This window comes from Pseudonaja textilis, chromosome 11 (genome assembly GCF_049901715.1).
Source record: "Pseudonaja textilis isolate UNSWEBS1 chromosome 11, rPseTex1.2, whole genome shotgun sequence".
In the NCBI taxonomy this organism is placed as follows: domain Eukaryota; kingdom Metazoa; phylum Chordata; class Lepidosauria; order Squamata; family Elapidae; genus Pseudonaja; species Pseudonaja textilis.
In genome coordinates, this window is record NC_142000.1 from 20,842,708 (window position 1) to 20,859,433 (window position 16,726).

Consider the following 16,726-nt stretch of genomic DNA (forward strand, 5'->3'; position numbering starts at 1 on the left):
AAAGCTGTACACTGTATTCAAAATGTTTATATATATATATGAATTAAAAAAAACCTTGTACATACACACACACACACAAAGGAAATTGGAAAAGTTCCATGCCCTGCAACAACCATCAGGGTTCTCCACCAAAATTCAGCAGCAACCCAGTTTTTTTTTTAAATTCCTGTCCTGGTAGATGAAGTTCTTCAACCAACATGCAGAGCAGCAAGAATTCCGTTCAAGCACTTGGGCTTCCTACCAAACTTCCTTTGGGTTTTGTTTTTTCTCTTAAAGAGTTAGGTGGCCCCCAAGGTTATGTTTAAGACGCTTTCAGCTTGGTCTCCACCATGAACCATTTGGGTATATTCTATACGGAACGCGACAACCCGTTGCCGCCAACTTGCCACGGCCAACTCACTGTGGGACAACTTAACAAATGATTTAAAATAACTTTTGTCATTCACATTTCATTCTGTCCTTCCCTTTGCGTTCTTTAATGATTCTATCCCATCATTTCCTATATGTTAGTATAACTTCTTTTCCAAAGCAACTTGTTCCAGGGCAACTTGGCCGTGGAGAATTGTCACAGACTTTATTCTGTATACTATTTGCGTAAAGGAATTGTTCTCAATACTTGGAATATCAATTTCATTCCCAAAGCACAGAACTGACTTACACAATTGGCTTCATCAAACCATCCCCGGTTCCAAGATTCCCCCTCCTATAATCAACTCTGTCCCAACAGAGTGAAATGTGCGTAGTGGAGAGCGTTGTTGTATACACATTTTTGTGATACTGAACTTAAATCCCTTCCTGTACTTACAGAACAAGTGTCAGAAAGCCAGGAGTCCAACTGTCAAAAGGATTACCGTCTAATCCTACAAACCTAAACATGCTTTTATTTATTGCATGTTCCAAAATATGCAGCTGGATGTTTTTGCCTGGAATTTTTTTTTAAAAAAATAAGATTGCTGCAATTATACAGCAAACTGCTTAATCCTGTCTGCGCAGCAGCCCAGCTCACTAGGGTGCCAATTCTCAGTTGTAAGCCCCCACTGGATAAATGATTACCAATTCTGAATGCTTATCATCATTTATCTATTTCTGCTGCCAGGACACAAAAATTTTGAAGCACCAATTCCCGATGGAAGATTCACTGTCCTATTAGGGAACCTTTGACAGTTGCTGGCTCAATAACCACTATTTAACTCAACAAGTCGGTTATTCCAGATATTTTAAAGAGATTGTTCCACACCAAATAAAGAATCAGATGCCTTTTTTTTTTTTGAACTGTAATTTTTAATCTTCTTGCAAAAAAAAAAAAAATTGCAAACAGGATTTAGTTTAGGAGCAATTTTGCACATTAACCTGTAGGAACAGTTCAGCAATTCCGTGTACATAAAGCTGTTATGGTTTAAACAAGGATAGGATTCTGTTTCATCCGAGGCAGAAGCCAGGCTGCACACCTAGAGATGAAGAAATGCTTTCAGACTTTCACATCCCGAGAGAAGTCGTGGAGATTTCCCGAAAGGTTTTTATTTTTTCCATTCGTTCTTCTCATAATCCCACTTGGAGCAAAGGCCCATAATGGGGTCCGGTTTCATATCCAGATGCTTCCGGAGCTCCATGGCTTTCCAATCCTCCGATAAAGTGTGGGGGACTGGTTTCAGAACTGCAATGGGAAGAGATCACGGTTGGAGACCATCGGAGTTAGCCAGCAACACCTAACCTCTCCCTCTCGCGAGCGATGGGCGTTGGGCCACGGCTTGCGCTCTCGAAAGAGGAAAGGCTGTTAAGGTTAATTCAGATTTGGATTCAAAATCCAGGGACCGCCTGTATCTGCATGCCCACCTACAGCCCCCTTAGCTCATCTCTCTTTACGGGTTTGGAAAGACAAAAGTGTGACTCCCAACCATTCAGTGGTCTGCAGGATTAAGGCAGATTAGCTAAGGGATGACAGTAACGGCTTCAATTTATTAAGATATGTGTATGTGTAAGTGTATGTCCTGTAAGTTTGGAGGTCTTTTAGCCCTTCCTTCCTTCCTTCCTTCCTTCCTTCCTTGCCTTCCTTCCTTCCTTCCTTCCCTCCCTCTTTCCTTTCCTCTCCTCTGATTTTTCTTCCTTCCTTTTTGTTTCTTTTGGATTTAATTTAAAAAGAAAAAAAGAGAGAAAGTCTTGGAGAGGGCCAGTATAGGAGTTCTCCTGGGCTCGAATGTTTAGTACCCCACCCCTCTTCCTATCCTTGTATTAGGAAGCCAAACAAAATGTGAAAAGCTATTTAAAAAGCCCCCCCCACCCCTCCCTTTTTCACTAGACAAAATCCTCCCACCAGCACAAACGTGGTGTGCGTGGGTGTACGCTGCATATTCTGCTCCCGTCCATTCCCCCGTGCTCATGTTTGAAGAACTCCCTAAAAAGGGGGGGGAAGACTCACCATACAGAACCTCCCAAATGAAAAATAAAGCCGCGAGGCCAATCAGGTAGCCAGCTAAACCGACCGCAGTCTTCCATTCTTTCGATGGCTTCAGCATTTCGGCAAATGTTTTGTCAAATTTGATGTGGTACACTGGAACGAGACGGGGAGAGAGAAGGAAAGACGGAAGGGACAAAAAATCCTTTTTTGTCCAATACAAAATATTTTTTTTAAAAAAAGAGGAGCCAGACCAACGCTCACAACTGAACACATTTATATACAGGTAGTCCTCAACTTATGACCGTTCAAAATTACAACAAAGCCGCCTGCCCCCCAAAGGGACTTATTGATCCAGTTCCCAAATTCTGACAGCTGTCCCACCCCTATGGTCACTTGATAGCAATTTGGGCACTTGACAAATGGCCCACATTTACAGCCCTTTATAGTGTCCCAAGATCACATAACTGGTTTCTGACATTCTTGCTGAAAACCAGGGTTTTCTTCCAAGTTTTTGTTAAAAACTCCCCATACATCACGTAACCACCGTTGCAAAAAAACCAAACACAAAAAAGGTCATAAAATTGAATTGGTCACACAATCATCAAGACTTAAAACTTTAACTGACAGACCCCACTACGGTCGTAATTCGAGGATGACCAGGCCAGTTACAAGTTTCTTTTGATTTCCTCTCTTGTAACAATCTCTGCCGTGTTACTCACGAGCAATCTTCTCCTCCGGGGTGAGGGAGGTCCAAGCCCCCTTCTCTTTTTCTTTCAGGGCTTTCTGCTCAGGGCTCAGGTCTTGTATAAATGGAATATCCGGCAAAGGAATCAGAGGGTAATCCTCATAGACGGGCTGAGTATAATGTGGCGCTTTTGTAACTTCTGTTGGCAAAATAAAAAATAAAATACAATGCCTTATTCTAATATATGACCTGGAAACTTCTAAGGACGTTAGCAAGGCAGGAATATAAAAACAGAAGAATAAGCACTCCAGTTTTCATTCTCCAAAAATTTGGCATGGCCCCAAAAATTCCTGTCTTTATTATTCCTTCAGAAGCTTATGAAGAATTCCTGAAAATTAGATTTGGATCCATCAGGCCACTATGATAGGAAAGACAACCGCAATGGCACTTATTTATATACCGCTTTATAATACTTTCCAGCCCTCTAAGCAGTTAACAGAGTCAGCCTTTTGCCCCCAACAATCTGGGCCCTCATTTTCCCGACCTGGGAAGGATGGAAGGCTGAGTCAACCTTGAGCCGGTGAGATTTGAACTGCCAAATTGCAGGCAGCCAGCAGTCAGCAGAATTAGCCTGCAATACTACATTCTATCCACTGCGCCACCACAGCTCTAGACAAAGGATAAAAGAGACTGACAAATGATAGTGTTGCAGGATCCAAACCGGCTCAGTCATCAGGACCAGAGTTTTAGTCTTCCAAGTTGGTAGAGAGAAGTTTCCTGAGGATGGGATCCAACACAAGTGTGAAGGCTCAGAAGACTAAACCTCTAGTCCTGGTGACCGACCCAGATTGGATCCTGATCAACTCAGCTGCGTATTTAACATCAAGTTCTCTAGGGAGATACAGGAACGGCCATTTTAATTTTAGAGAACTTTTATTATCTAAGGGCGTGACAAAAGAATTTAGACAGAGAATTTAGAGAACGATCGGAAAGGGAGTTTGCATTGCTAAATGAAAATGTGCTAGTCAAAAACTATTTTCAAGCTACCAGTTTATTCAATGGCTGGCTTACCATGCCCATGTGCTCTTACACAAACCGAAGTGGACAAAACCCGCCTGCCAATAAGGCTGAATGCCCTAGCAGCCAACATCCTAAAACAGAAAAGAAAACAAAAAGGCAGAACATTATGTAGCACAAATTATTAAGAATCCAGCACTTGCAATGTTCTTCCAAATGCCATTTCTTGTTTTTTCAGGTATCACAATTCTCTGTTTAGCAGATACCTCAAGGAATTTAATCTGCTTTGCAGGGGTATTTTCAAGATACAACCAATCCTAACCACCCTAAATCACAAATATGTCCAAAGAGTTTCATAAGTTGTGCTTCTTCACAAACACAGTCTGTGGGTGGGTCTGTGTGTTGTGTCTGCTTTGTGTCTGTGTTGCATGTGTTGTGTGTGTGTCTGTGTGCATGTGTGTGTTGTGGGTGGGTCTGTGTGTTATGTCTGCTTTGTGTCTGTGTTGCATGTGTTGTGTGTGTGTGGTGTCTGTGTGTCACCTATGTTGTGTGTGTGTGTCTGCGTTGGGTCATCTTGCACCTGTGTTGTGTGTATGTCTGTGTCTGTGGGTGAGTCTGTGTGTTGTGTGTGTGTGTCTGTGTTGTGTCGTGTTGCATCTGTGTTATGTGTGTATCTGTGTGTCTGTGGGTGGGTCTGTGTGTTGTGTCTGTGTTGCATGTGTGGTGTCTGTGTGTGTCTGTGTGTTGCACCTATGTTGTATGTGTGTGTTGTGCCGTCTTGCATCTGTGTTGTGTGTATGTGTGTGTCTGGGGGTAGTTCCCCCCCCCGAAAAAAGGGGCCGCCCTCCTTACTCGCGAGGAAGCTTATGGCCCCTCCTCCACCTCAACAGAGCGCCCTCAGCTGCGGACGATGGGAGTTGTAGAGCGGGACGCCCGGGAAAGCTGCTCCCCGCCCTCGGCCCGTCCCGCGTCACCCCGGGGCCCCCGCGCAGCCCCTTCGCGTCCCGCCCCGCGGGGGATCCTTCCCCCGCGGCCGCCTCCTCACCCGCCGGCCGGCCACCCACCCGAGACGGCCCGTGTCCTCTACAGCCGGAGATGGAGGACGGAAGGAGAGAACGGGAGACGCGGGCAGGGCCGGCCGGAAGGGGGGAGCGAGGCACGACGGGATAGCGGCGGACTCAGTCAAGGGGGAGGGGGAGGAAAGGACCGGGTGCCATAGAGATACGGCGTGAAGAGCGGCCCGTTTCCACCCTTTAGGTGCGATGCTTGCTGAGGTGGGAAAGGGGTTGTTAGAGCAAGGACTCTTCATTGCTTATCTGGGTGCAACTCTCATAATTCCCAGTCCAGCATCATTATGCATTCGTCCCTCAAGTGATTGCATTTTCCCCAAAGTCTCCTTTACCCCTCTAGAACGCAGGGCTCCCCCTCTATGGTCGCGGGCGCTTTTTAATCTCCCCTGGAGACCATAGAGGCAGGCCAGAGTGGACGGTGCGCGCTCTCTCCCTTTAGCCTCATTACCCCTTTTCCCCATCATCTGCGCACGCGCGCGCGCCTCTCCCTTACGGCGCCCGAGGGGCGCTTTTTGGTTTTTGCGACGTTTTTGCGTCCTTTCTCCCGCCGCCCTCCCCCCGCTCGACGGCGGGCCTGGGCAGCCGCTGCCGTGCGAGGCCCGTGAGGAGGAGGAGGAGGAGGAAGAAGCGGCGGCGGCGGCGATGAAGCTGAGCACACAGGCCTACTGCAAGATGGTGCTGCATGGCGCCAAGTACCCGCACTGCGCCGTCAACGGGCTGCTGGTGGCCGAGAAGCAGCAGCAGCAGCAGCAGCAGCAGCCGGGTCAGCGGGGCCGGGAGCGGGAGCCGCCTCAGGCGCCGCCGCCGCCGACCCCCCACGCGCTGCTGGTGGACTGCATCCCGCTCTTCCACGGCAGCCTGGCCCTGGCGCCCATGCTGGAGGTGGCGCTCAGCCTGGTGAGGAGAGGGGGAGGGCGGGAGAGCCTCCCTGGCCCGGCGCAGGCTACCTGAAACGGCCAGGTGCCCTGCCTTGTTCCTCTGCGCCGTACGGTGTGTGTGTGTGTGTGTGTAATATACATCTATGTATCTATATGTATCTGTATCTGTACATATATATGTGTATAATGTGTGTGTGTATGTGTGTATGTATATAATATGTGTGTATGTAATTGTGTGTATATATGTGTGTGTAATATATGTGTGTATGTATATAACATGTATGTGTGTGCGTATAGGGGTATATGAGTGATTATCTACCTATCCATTCATCCAATCATCTCTATCATCTACCTATCCATCTGTGCCTATCTTATCATCTCGATATCATTTCTCATCTATCTTTCTAGCTCATCTATATATATCTATCGTTTCCATATCGTCATCTATCTATATCATCAATCTATATCATCTATCTACCATGTTTCTCCAAAAATAAGACCCTGTCATTCATGTATGTATGTATGTATGTATATATTTGTTTTCTTAAATTTTCGCAGGTACATGTATGGTATTCAGCTTTGTTCGGGTATTTTCCCACATCATTATAGTTGTGCTTTTAACGCTGTAGCAATGTTTCGGCAGAATCTCATCTGCCATCATCGGGCTTCTGTATTGTAGAAGTCGTCACAAGGTGAACACAACACAGAAGCCTGATGATGGCAGATGAGATTCTGCCGAAACGTTGCTACAACTTTAAAAGCACAACTGTAATGATGTGGGAAAATACCCGAACAAAGCAGAATACCATACATGTAAGTACCTGTGAAAACTTAAGAAAACATATATATATGCATGTATGTATGTATATGTATGTGTGTATATTTGTATATATATATGTAGATAGGTAGGTATGTAGGTCTTGGTGTGTTTGGGTCTTTTCCCATGTAAGATTAAGAGTATCTTGGCGACGTTTTGGCGAGGTCCTACTCACCATCCTCAGACTGGTGCTTGCGGCTTCGTGCCAGTGCAAGCAGACACGAAACATCTCCCTCCCTATCCCCCTCCCTGCTTGCACTGGCACAAAGCTGAAAGCACCAGCCTGAGGATGGCGAGTGGGACCTTGCCGAAACGTCGCCAAGATACTCTTAATCTTACATGGGAAAAGACCCGAACACACCTAGACCTACATACCTGTACCCATGAAAATCTATACACACACACACATGCCACCCCAAAAGGCACCAGGTCTTATTTTGGGGGGATGTCTTCCACTGACTAACCTCACTTGTGTGCATCACCCCCGGCCTCCTTTTTGCTGTCAGAGACCTTCGGGAACAACTTCTGCGGCTGGCAAGGCTTTCCTGAAGGCTTCTGCAGAAGATAACAGAGCTCCAGATTGATCTGGGGCTCTATTATCAGCTACAGAGGCCTTTAGGAAAGTCTTGCCAGCTGCAGAAGAAATGGGCCAGCCAGGCAGGTGTTGGGGTGTGTGAGGCCTGGCTACAACTGTCCAAAGGCAAGTAGTAGGGCAGCTCCACCCCCACCCCACCCCCACCCTAGCTTAATTTTTAACTGTCCACTCTGGAGTGGGTGGGATCTTAATTAAGGCTTATTTGGGGGGTAGGGCTTATATTGGGTGCACGTGTACAAATCAAGCTAGGACTTACTTTCAGGGTAGGCTGTATTTTCAGGGAAACAGGATATATCATCTATTTTTCTAGCTATCTACCGTATCTATGTACATTGTTGTCATGTTCATGTTGTGCATATTGGAGGTGGTGACCCCTTGGAGAGCTGCATGCAACGAAATTTCATTTTAATGTATGCTGATTTGTGTACAGCATTTGTTAATGAGGGGCTTGGTAGGGTGGAGTGGGAGCCTCCCCCAACGGGAACAGTCTATTCCCACTCCCCCAAGGAAAATACCAAGCAGTCCTTGACTTACAACCACAAGTGAGCCCAAAATGTCATTAAGTGAGTCAAGTGTTAAGCCGGTTGTTAAGTGGGGCTTCCCCCCATGGATTTCAGAAGGTCGCAAAAGAGGGAATCGCGTGACTCCAGGACCCTGGTATCTTGGCCAAGCCCCATGGACTTTCCAGAAGGGAGATTTGTAAGATGCTCCTGGGCTTCGTATGTTAGCTGTAGCTAGAAATATTTGGGAAATGACATTTTTCTGCCTGGAACTGAAAAGTCTCGCCGAAGACCCAAAAAAACTCCAGCCAACACCTTCCTATTAAACACTGTAGCTTTATCACCAAGCATTCAGACGTTATTTTGCCAGGCAAAGTGAAAATACCTGCAAAATCAGGCTTGCATTTGTACCTGGTGGGATTTGAAATACAGCTGCTGTCGAACCCGGACAGGGTCGCAAGGCTGCATACCAGCGAATCCAAGCAATTGAATTTGCGGGTTTCCAGCTGAATTGGGAACCGGTGAGAAGAGCGGAATCAATTAGTCAACCAGGCTGGATTGCTGAGGGGAGAGGGACTTAGGACAGATTGAGAAGACTTAATTAGAGATAGTGCCTTGCGTCTTAGAAGGTCAAGACACTGATCTATCTTTGGGGAACTTTTTGTCGCTGCTGTTCCCTCGGAGTAATTAGATGTGACAGCTTGATTTACAGATGGCCAGTAGAAATAATGAGAAGTGAAAAATGTGATTGACCTGGCTGGGCTGCCGGGCTTGGCTGCCCATGTGGCCACGCTCACAAAGCATGAGGCCGTAATTCAACGGAGAAGAGTAATTTAGCAGGTGAAAGAGGGAGAAGGGGGTAGTTTTCCACCAAGGGCCAGGTGCCGCCTTAACAAAATCTTACCTGCTTGCAGGCTGGTCCAGTAACGTGAACCAGAAATGGGAAATGGTCCCAGATTTGAAAACAGTGCAAGTAAGTCCTCGACTTACGACCACAATGGAGCCCAACGTTTCTGTTGCCGAGTGAAACATTTAGTGAATTTTGCCTCATTTTACAACCTTTCTTGCCACAGTTGTTCTGTGAATCTGGCTTCCCCCTGGACTTCACTTGCAGGAAGGTGGCAAAAGGTGATTACAAAAAGACCTCGACTATGTATCAGAATGGTCAATCAAATGGCAACTTCAAATCTCAACAAATAAATGCTCTGTCTTACATATTGGCAAAAAGAAATCAGAAAATAAAATACAGGCTGAACAGTCAAGACCTCGTTGATGATCCAAGCTCTGTAAAGGACCTTGGAATACTCATCTCAATTGATCTAAGTGCTAGGGCCCACTGTAACTCCATAGCCAAAAAGGCATTAAGAGTTGTTAACCTAATCCTTCGTAGCGTTTTCTCTGGTAATATCACACTACTAACTAGAGGATACAAAACATTTGCTAGACCAATACTTGAATACAGCTCATCAGTCTAGAACCCACATTACGTATCTGATATTAACACAGTTGAGAAAGTCCAGAAATATTTCACAAGAAGAGTTCTCCACTACTCATTGCAGAATACCTTATGCCACCAGACTTGAAATTCTAGACCTAGAAAATCTAGAACTACGCCGCCTTCGGCCCGATCTAAGTGTAGTATATAAAATCATACATTGCAATGTCCTACCAGTTAACGAATACTTCAGCTTCAACCATAACAACACAAGAGCAAACAATAGATACAAACTCAAGGTTAACCGCACCAAACTTGATTGCAGGAAAGACGACTTCAGCAACAGAGTGGTCAATATCTGGAATACTCTACCTGACTCTGTGGTTTCTTCCCCAAACCCCCAAAACTTTAACCTTAGACTGTCTACTATTGACCTCACCCCTTTCCTAAGAGGTCTGTATGGGGTGTGCACAAGCGCACCAATGTGCCTACCGTCCCTGTCCTATTGTTTCTTTTATATTTTTCTTGTATGTATCCATTTCATGTATTCATAACTATGTTTATACTTATACCTATTATCTTGTACGTGATTGACAAATCAAATAAATAAATAAATAGGAGTCAGTTGCCAAGGGTCCAAATTTTGATCACGTGACCACAACAGGGTCATAAGTCACATTTTTCAGTGCCGCCGTAAGTTTGAACGGTCACTCAGTCAACTGTTGTAAGTCAAGGACCACCTGCATAAGCCAAAGAGCCATCTAAAGAATATTGGCATGAAAACATTTTCTGTTTGTTTAGTTTTGACTTGCAAGATCTCAGCCTGCTGGCTATTCAAAACAGCAGTTTTAAGGCCTTATAAATAGTTACCATCGGGATGGCAGGTGGCTCCTTACTGGTGATACTAAGCGAGCGCTAAACAAAAGACACCCTCATCATTTCAATGGAAGAGGTTATTTGCAAAGCTCTTAGGCAGTTTAATTCGGGGCTAGAAACACAGTTGCTAAACAATGAGATTGATGTGTTTGGGAAATAGAAGGTCAGAATGCAAAATGTTTGGGAAACCGTTTTTATCCCCCATTTTTTTTTTTTGAAAAATACAGCTGGAATATACATAATTGCTGGGTAGTTTTTCCCGCTTCCCCAAATCACTGGATTATCTTAATCAGATAATCTCATTACGAGAAGCAAATGTTAGTGGTTTCAAAGCTACCAAACAGGGCCAGAATCTGAGTTTGGATAAAATGCATTCAGATCACATTGGGCCTCCTAACATTTAATTCTTTCTAAGTATTTTAATAAAGCTTTCTGGCAGATTAGATAATACGGTGCATTATGATAAAATAAAGAGGTTTTTTTTACAAAGGCTGACCGTAATTAAAGTGCCTTCTGGGAGGAAGGAGACATTATTTGAGCCTTATCGAGAGATCTTCGCTGTCAGGGCTTCCTTAAAGCCTGCAGTCCTGGCTGTTTGGGATGTGGGCCACTCAGGATGGAATTAATAAACCGCTTTATTCTCCTCCCCACCCCCCAAGTTCAGCCTGTGCTGACCCACCTCTCAATATTGTTGAAGGAATTGCAGATGGAAGGCGGGGGGGGGAATGAATGATTCCTTTGTTCTTGCTTGGGCCATCTGTCTCTTTTCTCTTTGTCTTATTCCATTCCTCTCTTGGACCAGTTTTTTCCTTTCATTTTCCATGGAAATGACCATTTTCCATGGTGGAAGAAGAAGGGGCCAATAGAAGAGAACATCGTAGCTCGGGGTTGAATTGGACAGGGTGTCCGTGGTGCTTTCTGAGCTTGGTGTTTTCTCGCAGACGTTTCATGACCGAACTAGGTAACGTCATCAGTGCACAGTGCAAGAAAGCCACCAAGCTCAGAGAGCATCAAGAGCCCACTGAAAAATGAGGGTTTCATTCATGGTTCCGCTTTACTTTTCCTCACAGTCCTTCTCTGATGTGCTGGATCATGGGGCCTTTTACGGATTGCTAACTTAAAGACACTGTGAGCAAAAATGGCAGACACGCTATTTGATCCCAGACCTCTCTCTCCACTCCACTGATAGCAAGACAGCAAGCAGAGGACAAGTGACATCCTACGGCATTCTTGGGAACATCAAAACCCCACGTTTGTTGCACCTTTCAGTACACTATATGTGTTTCCTTAGATCTACTGATTCAGAAAACACATTTGTGAAATCTGTGAGCTGTCTGACCACTGCAGTAGCTAATTATCATTAGCAAAACAAGAGTCATAATAGAATTTGTCGAGTCCTGCATAAGAAGCTTAACAAGATCATGTTTTGTCTACAGACCACACCTTTTCAGATATCTGGCTGGTGAAAACCAATTGCCAGTTGTATCATCGTCTCCTTTGTTCCAGCAGCTTACAGCACATTCTGATAATGGGTATCAAAACGATGTCAGGATGAAATAACTATCAAGAAAACAGGCATCGTGTTGCAATTTGAATAAAAATGCCTGCTGCAAACATCTGTTGTTTTAGTCTCTGCCTTGATTGTCTTTGGGTGCTTATAATTTTTTTTAAATCACCTTTTCAGATTGATTCTTGGTGCCGAGAGAACAGCTACGTAATAGCTGGCTACTACCAAGCAAATGAACGTGTGAAGGATGCCAGGTGTGTAGCTGGGTTTGTCTTCCTCACCTTGACTTAATTCGTCTTTTGCAGGACAATCCTTCCCGGTTTCTTCAGAGTTGTCCATGCTTTGTGTAACAGCAGTTAAGCAGTTGAAGAAACTGACTTGGGGCTCTGAAGCAAAGGTCTCCAAACTTGGCAACTTTAAGACTTGTGGAGCTTCAACTCCCAGGATTCCCCTGGAAGAATTCTCTGAGGAATTCTGGGAGTTGAAGTCCACAAGCCTTAAAGTTGCCAATTTTGGAGACCCCCTACTCTAAAAGAACAGTAAGAGGAGACTATAGAAAATCACTTGGCGTTCTTTTTAGTTTGGGTTGAGAATTATTCGTATCTACTGTCCAAGATAAATGTTTCCTCTGACATTATTTCTTCCTTCAGCTTTAACCGAAGCCGTCCTTTACTGGCTTTGTTGCATTCTGTCTGATAAATTCTCCTCTCTTTATTTTGCAGTCCAAACCTGCTCGCCGAAAAGGTCGCCTCCAGGATTGCAGAAAACTTCAGTGATACAGCCCTCATAATGGTAGGCGTTTCTTTCTTTCTTTCGTATTTATTTCGTGGTCAGTTCCTTCAGTGACTTGCTTCGAGAGTTATCTAACAACAGAAGGGATCGGCAACCATAAATTCAGGGCACAAATCTTACTATAATACATTTTAGGGAAAAAATTAAGGTTGATAACCCAAGACTCCTACCAAGGATTTTTACTTTCAATGTTGAAACAATTCAAAGCAGTTAAAGTCTCTTATTTATTTTACGCTCTTTTGATGTAAGAGGGAGGACGGTCATTTCTGCTGAGAATGCGCAGACTCTCCTGAGAATTGTGTTTAGAATGCCTTAGTGTTCACATAATTCCATTTTAATGCCTTGGTGTAGCGCAAGTACAGCCGTGTTTTTCTGTTCTGCGTCAGGTGGATAACACTAAATTTACAATGAAGTGCCTAAAACCAGCCGTTCATGTGTACGAACACCATGAAAACAAGTGGAGGTGCAGAGACCCACACATGTGAGTACTCTTAAAGTAAACTTTCCCGTCTGAGAAACGAGCGCCTTCCACGGCTCTTTTACTTGGTCTTTCCCTTCAAAGAGCACAACACCAAAAGGATGAGCGTTAAAACGACCACAGTCGCGACTGGAATTTCCATCGCTAAGTAAGGCAGTCGCTAAGTGAGTCGCGCATGTTTTACAAACTTTTTTTTTTTTTTGCTGTGACTGTTAAGCGGATCGCGTGGTTGTTAAACGGGTCCGGCTTCTCCGTTTGTTGAAAGCTGCCCATGGCAATCCCATGACCCCCAGGATGCAGTAACCGTTGTAAATGTGAGGACTGGCCGTGTAAGTCACTTTTCCCAGCACCCCCGTTGTTACTTAGGACGTGGCTGCTCACCTTTTATTTCTCCCTTAGTGACTATTGCGAAGATTGGACAGAAGCCCAGAGGATCTCGGAATCCCTGCTGGACAGCCGGTCCTATGAAACCCTGGTGGATTTCGATAACCACCTAGATGACATTCGGAATGACTGGACAAACCCAGAGATTAACAAGGCTGTTTTGCATCTCTGCTGAGAAGATTCCCACCGACTTGACCTGCTGGGGTTTTCCCTGTGCCGAAGAAAGCAAAAAAGAGCATTAATTTCCAAATGTAAATAGAGAGAGGCGGTTGGTTCCTTCAGGTGAGTGAGGATGTGTTGCCATGCAGTCAAGTCTTTTTAATGAGAATCTTTGGGACACCCACCAAAATTGGAAGCCTTCTCTGCCCGTTGCCCGTCTTCTCCTGCTGATGCGTTCTCGTTACCCTCCAACTAGAGTCTTACTTGTTCCAAATCGTTTGTATTAAAAAAGTTTCGACTTAACTTTTCATATCCTTTAGAGATAAATTTTCTAAAAGAAAAAGGATGTATGGAATATCTCAAGAGAGCTAACAGCTAGTTTTATTTTTTAAAGAAGCTGCATCTAAATACTGAACTTTACCTGATCGGGTTAGTTTTGGAAACTTTATCCCAAAGGCTGATTTTTGGACATGGTTGCAGTTGATGGATACAGGATGCAGGGAGAAAACAACTTGAAGTAACTCCCCAGAGGCTGTCAAGTTTCTTTACTTATTCTGGGAATGTTGCCATTTTTTCTGACTCTCGTCTGTTTGGGTCCCCTGTGAAGAGAACATGAATTCCCCTTCCATGAATTCAGTGTGAATGGAATAGACCAAACAGCCAGGAGAATTATAAATTCATGTTTTTGTTCACAGAAAGCCAACGTAAGTTCTCTTTATTCTTGTATCTGGGGGAAAAACGTAATTTCTTTGATGTTTAATTGCATAAACAGAGGAAGAGAAGTTACAGCCATGGATTTCAATTCCTGAACCAATTTTGATGGAGGTAGCCTCTAACCCAGGACCCTATTGTTGTGCTGTCAAATGACACTCCTGTCCTTTGCCAACTCTGTTTCGGGCCTCTGGTCTGATTAGTTATTCAGGTTTTCAGAGACCCGACTTTTCCAAGCTCAAGAAAGAATCACCAGCTACGATTCAGTGCAACGTTTAACCTTTGCACGCCAAGGAGAGAAGGACGCTCAACCCCCTTCAAAATCTGCACTCCAGTGTTTCGCTCTGGAAAACTTCCCCGTTCAGCCTTCCGCCGAGGTGCTGGTCCCCCTCCCTCCCATAGCACGCACACACCTTGATGGACACACCTCCTGTCACCTGTCTAGTGAAAGTAAGTGTTGAAGAGCACAACTGTTGATCGTTCAGCGCTGGCCTACCTGATTATTTTCCTGCCTTTTTTTCTTGCAAGCAAACGTTACAGTGTCTTAGCAGTTGGGTTTCCTGTTGAGCTGTTTTGGATCCGGCTTGTAATATAATGGTTCTGTGGTGTAAAATGTAAAAGAGTCTTTAAAACAATGCAACCCTGTGTTACTTTTGGATTTTTTTTCCTCCTTCTTTTTTTTTTAAGGATAACTTTTAGCACGGATGGGTGAACCTTCCTTGTGTTGTATTTACATGTCTGATTTTTTTTTGTTTATTTGTTTGTTTGTTCCGCCCTGACTGATCCTGTATTAATGCAACCTTTTATTTATGGCGTATTCTATATCTCGAAAAGTAACAGGGCTTTTACGTTGCTTTCTTTCCTTCACCCCCTTGAAAATAAAGCTGATGAAACAAGCCTCGTTTGTAAGAAGATGTGATATTATTCTATTTGTTAGGCTAAAGTTGTCTTTTGCAGAGAACTGCGAGGCAGGGAGGGATTTTCCTGGCCGTTGAGATGGAGGTTCAGGCTGCGTTGCAAAGCAGAAGAGGGTTTTGTAATTAAATGTACCCTTACGTGCAGCGGCTGCTTTTAAAATCTGTACTCTCCGGATAGAGTGCTGGAATTGCCTAAACGCTGGCCCTTAGATATCTGGCTGAGTTTCCCTGCTTTCTCTGTAATGATCTGAAGACCTTTGGCAGTGCCAAACGATGAATGGACGGGTGTCTCTGAGGATATGTGGAAAATTTTATGGGTTAGGCTGTCAACCGAAAAACATCTCCGCTGGGCTTTAGCGTGATCGTCGGCTCGAAACAAAACGCTGACTTCTCCATCTTTATTCTCACGTCTGGTTATAAACTCTTCAAATTAGAACAACTAATAGAGAAGCCGAATACTTCAAACCCAGGCACAGAAGGTTAAAAAAGCAGGCGTGGGATTCTATGGGAGAACGTGTTTCAGAGTCCTGGCCTTTATATCTAATTTATTTGGACAACCATCAGCCACATTCTCTCTCTGATGGATTTCATATCTGCAGTGGGCACCCTATTCTGCAGATGGGCTAACTCGGACCAGGTTCTTGACACGGTAGAAAGTTAGCACCTGTCCCTCTCCCAGAAGAATGAAATATTGTAGGAAATATCGAAAAGACAAGAATATCCTACTTCCCTGGATGAGAATAGAGAAACGTGTCTTTAAAGCAGCTTCCTGCAGCTCCCTCCCCCGCCCCCAGCTCCAGGGTGATGGGATTAAGACATGGTCTTTAGGGCATGATAGGATTAGCCTTCTACCCATCTCACTACATGGCACCTGGGAAGATTACATCACCCAGCAGGATTCAACCAAATTTAGCATACATGCAACCTACAAAGCTAGCTAGGACCCCTGACAGCATGCAGTCAGGATATTCTTCCTGTGCCCCAGGAAGTTCACAGCCTAGAGAGGGTATAAAACCCAGGGGCTCTCAGCATCTCTTCCCGTTTCTCTTTGGACCACCAAGGCATGGGGTCCTCTCCACCATTAAACCGTCTTCCCAAACGGCCTCCATGTTTCCAGTGTCTTTTTTACCCCACTTGGAACTGAACCCAGAAGGATATTTCTTCCAACAATACTGTGACCAATTCAAGTGCCACTCCTTGAGACAGTCCCACAGCTCGCCACCAGTTTAAACTTCGGCCTGGTTCGATCTGCACGCAAGGGACCGCCGATTTCAGGGCGCTTGCACGCTTGATAGGACACGCTACTTCAAAGTGCTGGCTGCGTGCTTACTCACAATCCTAGGGAGAGAAGAGAGGCGGAATTCCTTTTCAGAGAAGCTCTTTGGGTGCCGCCTCGAAAGATCGCCCAGAAATGCCCTGTGAACCCATCGCTCCAAGCTCGTCCTTCAGATGGTTCCCGATTGGCAGGTTTCATTGGTGGGCTAAGCATCCCCACAGGGAACATCGCACG

At 44.9% G+C, this 16,726-nt stretch overlaps 2 protein-coding genes across 5 annotated transcripts; one reads left to right on the plus strand and one right to left on the minus strand.

The window, feature by feature from the left end:
- Positions 1–1,257: 1,257 nt before the first annotated feature.
- Positions 1,258–5,625, minus strand: COX4I1 (cytochrome c oxidase subunit 4I1). 4 transcript variants are annotated; one of them, XM_087940741.1, is made up of 5 exons: positions 5,500–5,625; positions 4,152–4,231; positions 3,115–3,279; positions 2,417–2,548; positions 1,258–1,654 (listed from the first exon to the last, which is right to left on the minus strand). In XM_087940741.1, exons 2-5 carry the CDS (start codon positions 4,228–4,230, stop codon positions 1,518–1,520), a joined length of 513 nt encoding a protein of 170 aa, XP_087796867.1. In that variant the 5' UTR covers position 4,231; positions 5,500–5,625; the 3' UTR covers positions 1,258–1,517. The 4 variants fall into 4 exon arrangements, with proteins under 4 accessions (XP_087796867.1, XP_026569722.1, XP_026569723.1 ...); XM_026713937.2 differs by lacking the exon at positions 5,500–5,625 and adding an exon at positions 5,162–5,287; XM_026713938.2 differs by lacking the exon at positions 5,500–5,625 and adding an exon at positions 5,143–5,265.
- Positions 5,612–15,195, plus strand: EMC8 (ER membrane protein complex subunit 8). The gene is made up of 5 exons (XM_026713936.2): positions 5,612–6,064; positions 11,953–12,029; positions 12,498–12,567; positions 12,954–13,048; positions 13,445–15,195. Exons 1-5 carry the CDS (start codon positions 5,810–5,812, stop codon positions 13,602–13,604), a joined length of 657 nt encoding a protein of 218 aa, XP_026569721.1. The 5' UTR covers positions 5,612–5,809; the 3' UTR covers positions 13,605–15,195.
- Positions 15,196–16,726: the final 1,531 nt, after the last annotated feature.

Coding starts and splice junctions, on each gene's coding strand:
- COX4I1 (XM_087940741.1), bottom strand. CDS start 4,230: ATGTTGGCTGCTAGGGCATTCAGCCTTATTGGCAGGCGGGTTTTGTCC. Junction 2,549..3,114: donor CCCGGAGGAGAAGATTGCTC/GTGAGTAACACG, acceptor GTCTCGTTCCAG/TGTACCACATCAAATTTGAC. Junction 1,655..2,416: donor CATTTGGGAGGTTCTGTATG/GTGAGTCTTCCC, acceptor TTCCCATTGCAG/TTCTGAAACCAGTCCCCCAC.
- EMC8 (XM_026713936.2), top strand. CDS start 5,810: ATGAAGCTGAGCACACAGGCCTACTGCAAGATGGTGCTGCATGGCGCC. Junction 12,030..12,497: donor GAACGTGTGAAGGATGCCAG/GTGTGTAGCTGG, acceptor TTTATTTTGCAG/TCCAAACCTGCTCGCCGAAA. Junction 12,568..12,953: donor GTGATACAGCCCTCATAATG/GTAGGCGTTTCT, acceptor GTTCTGCGTCAG/GTGGATAACACTAAATTTAC.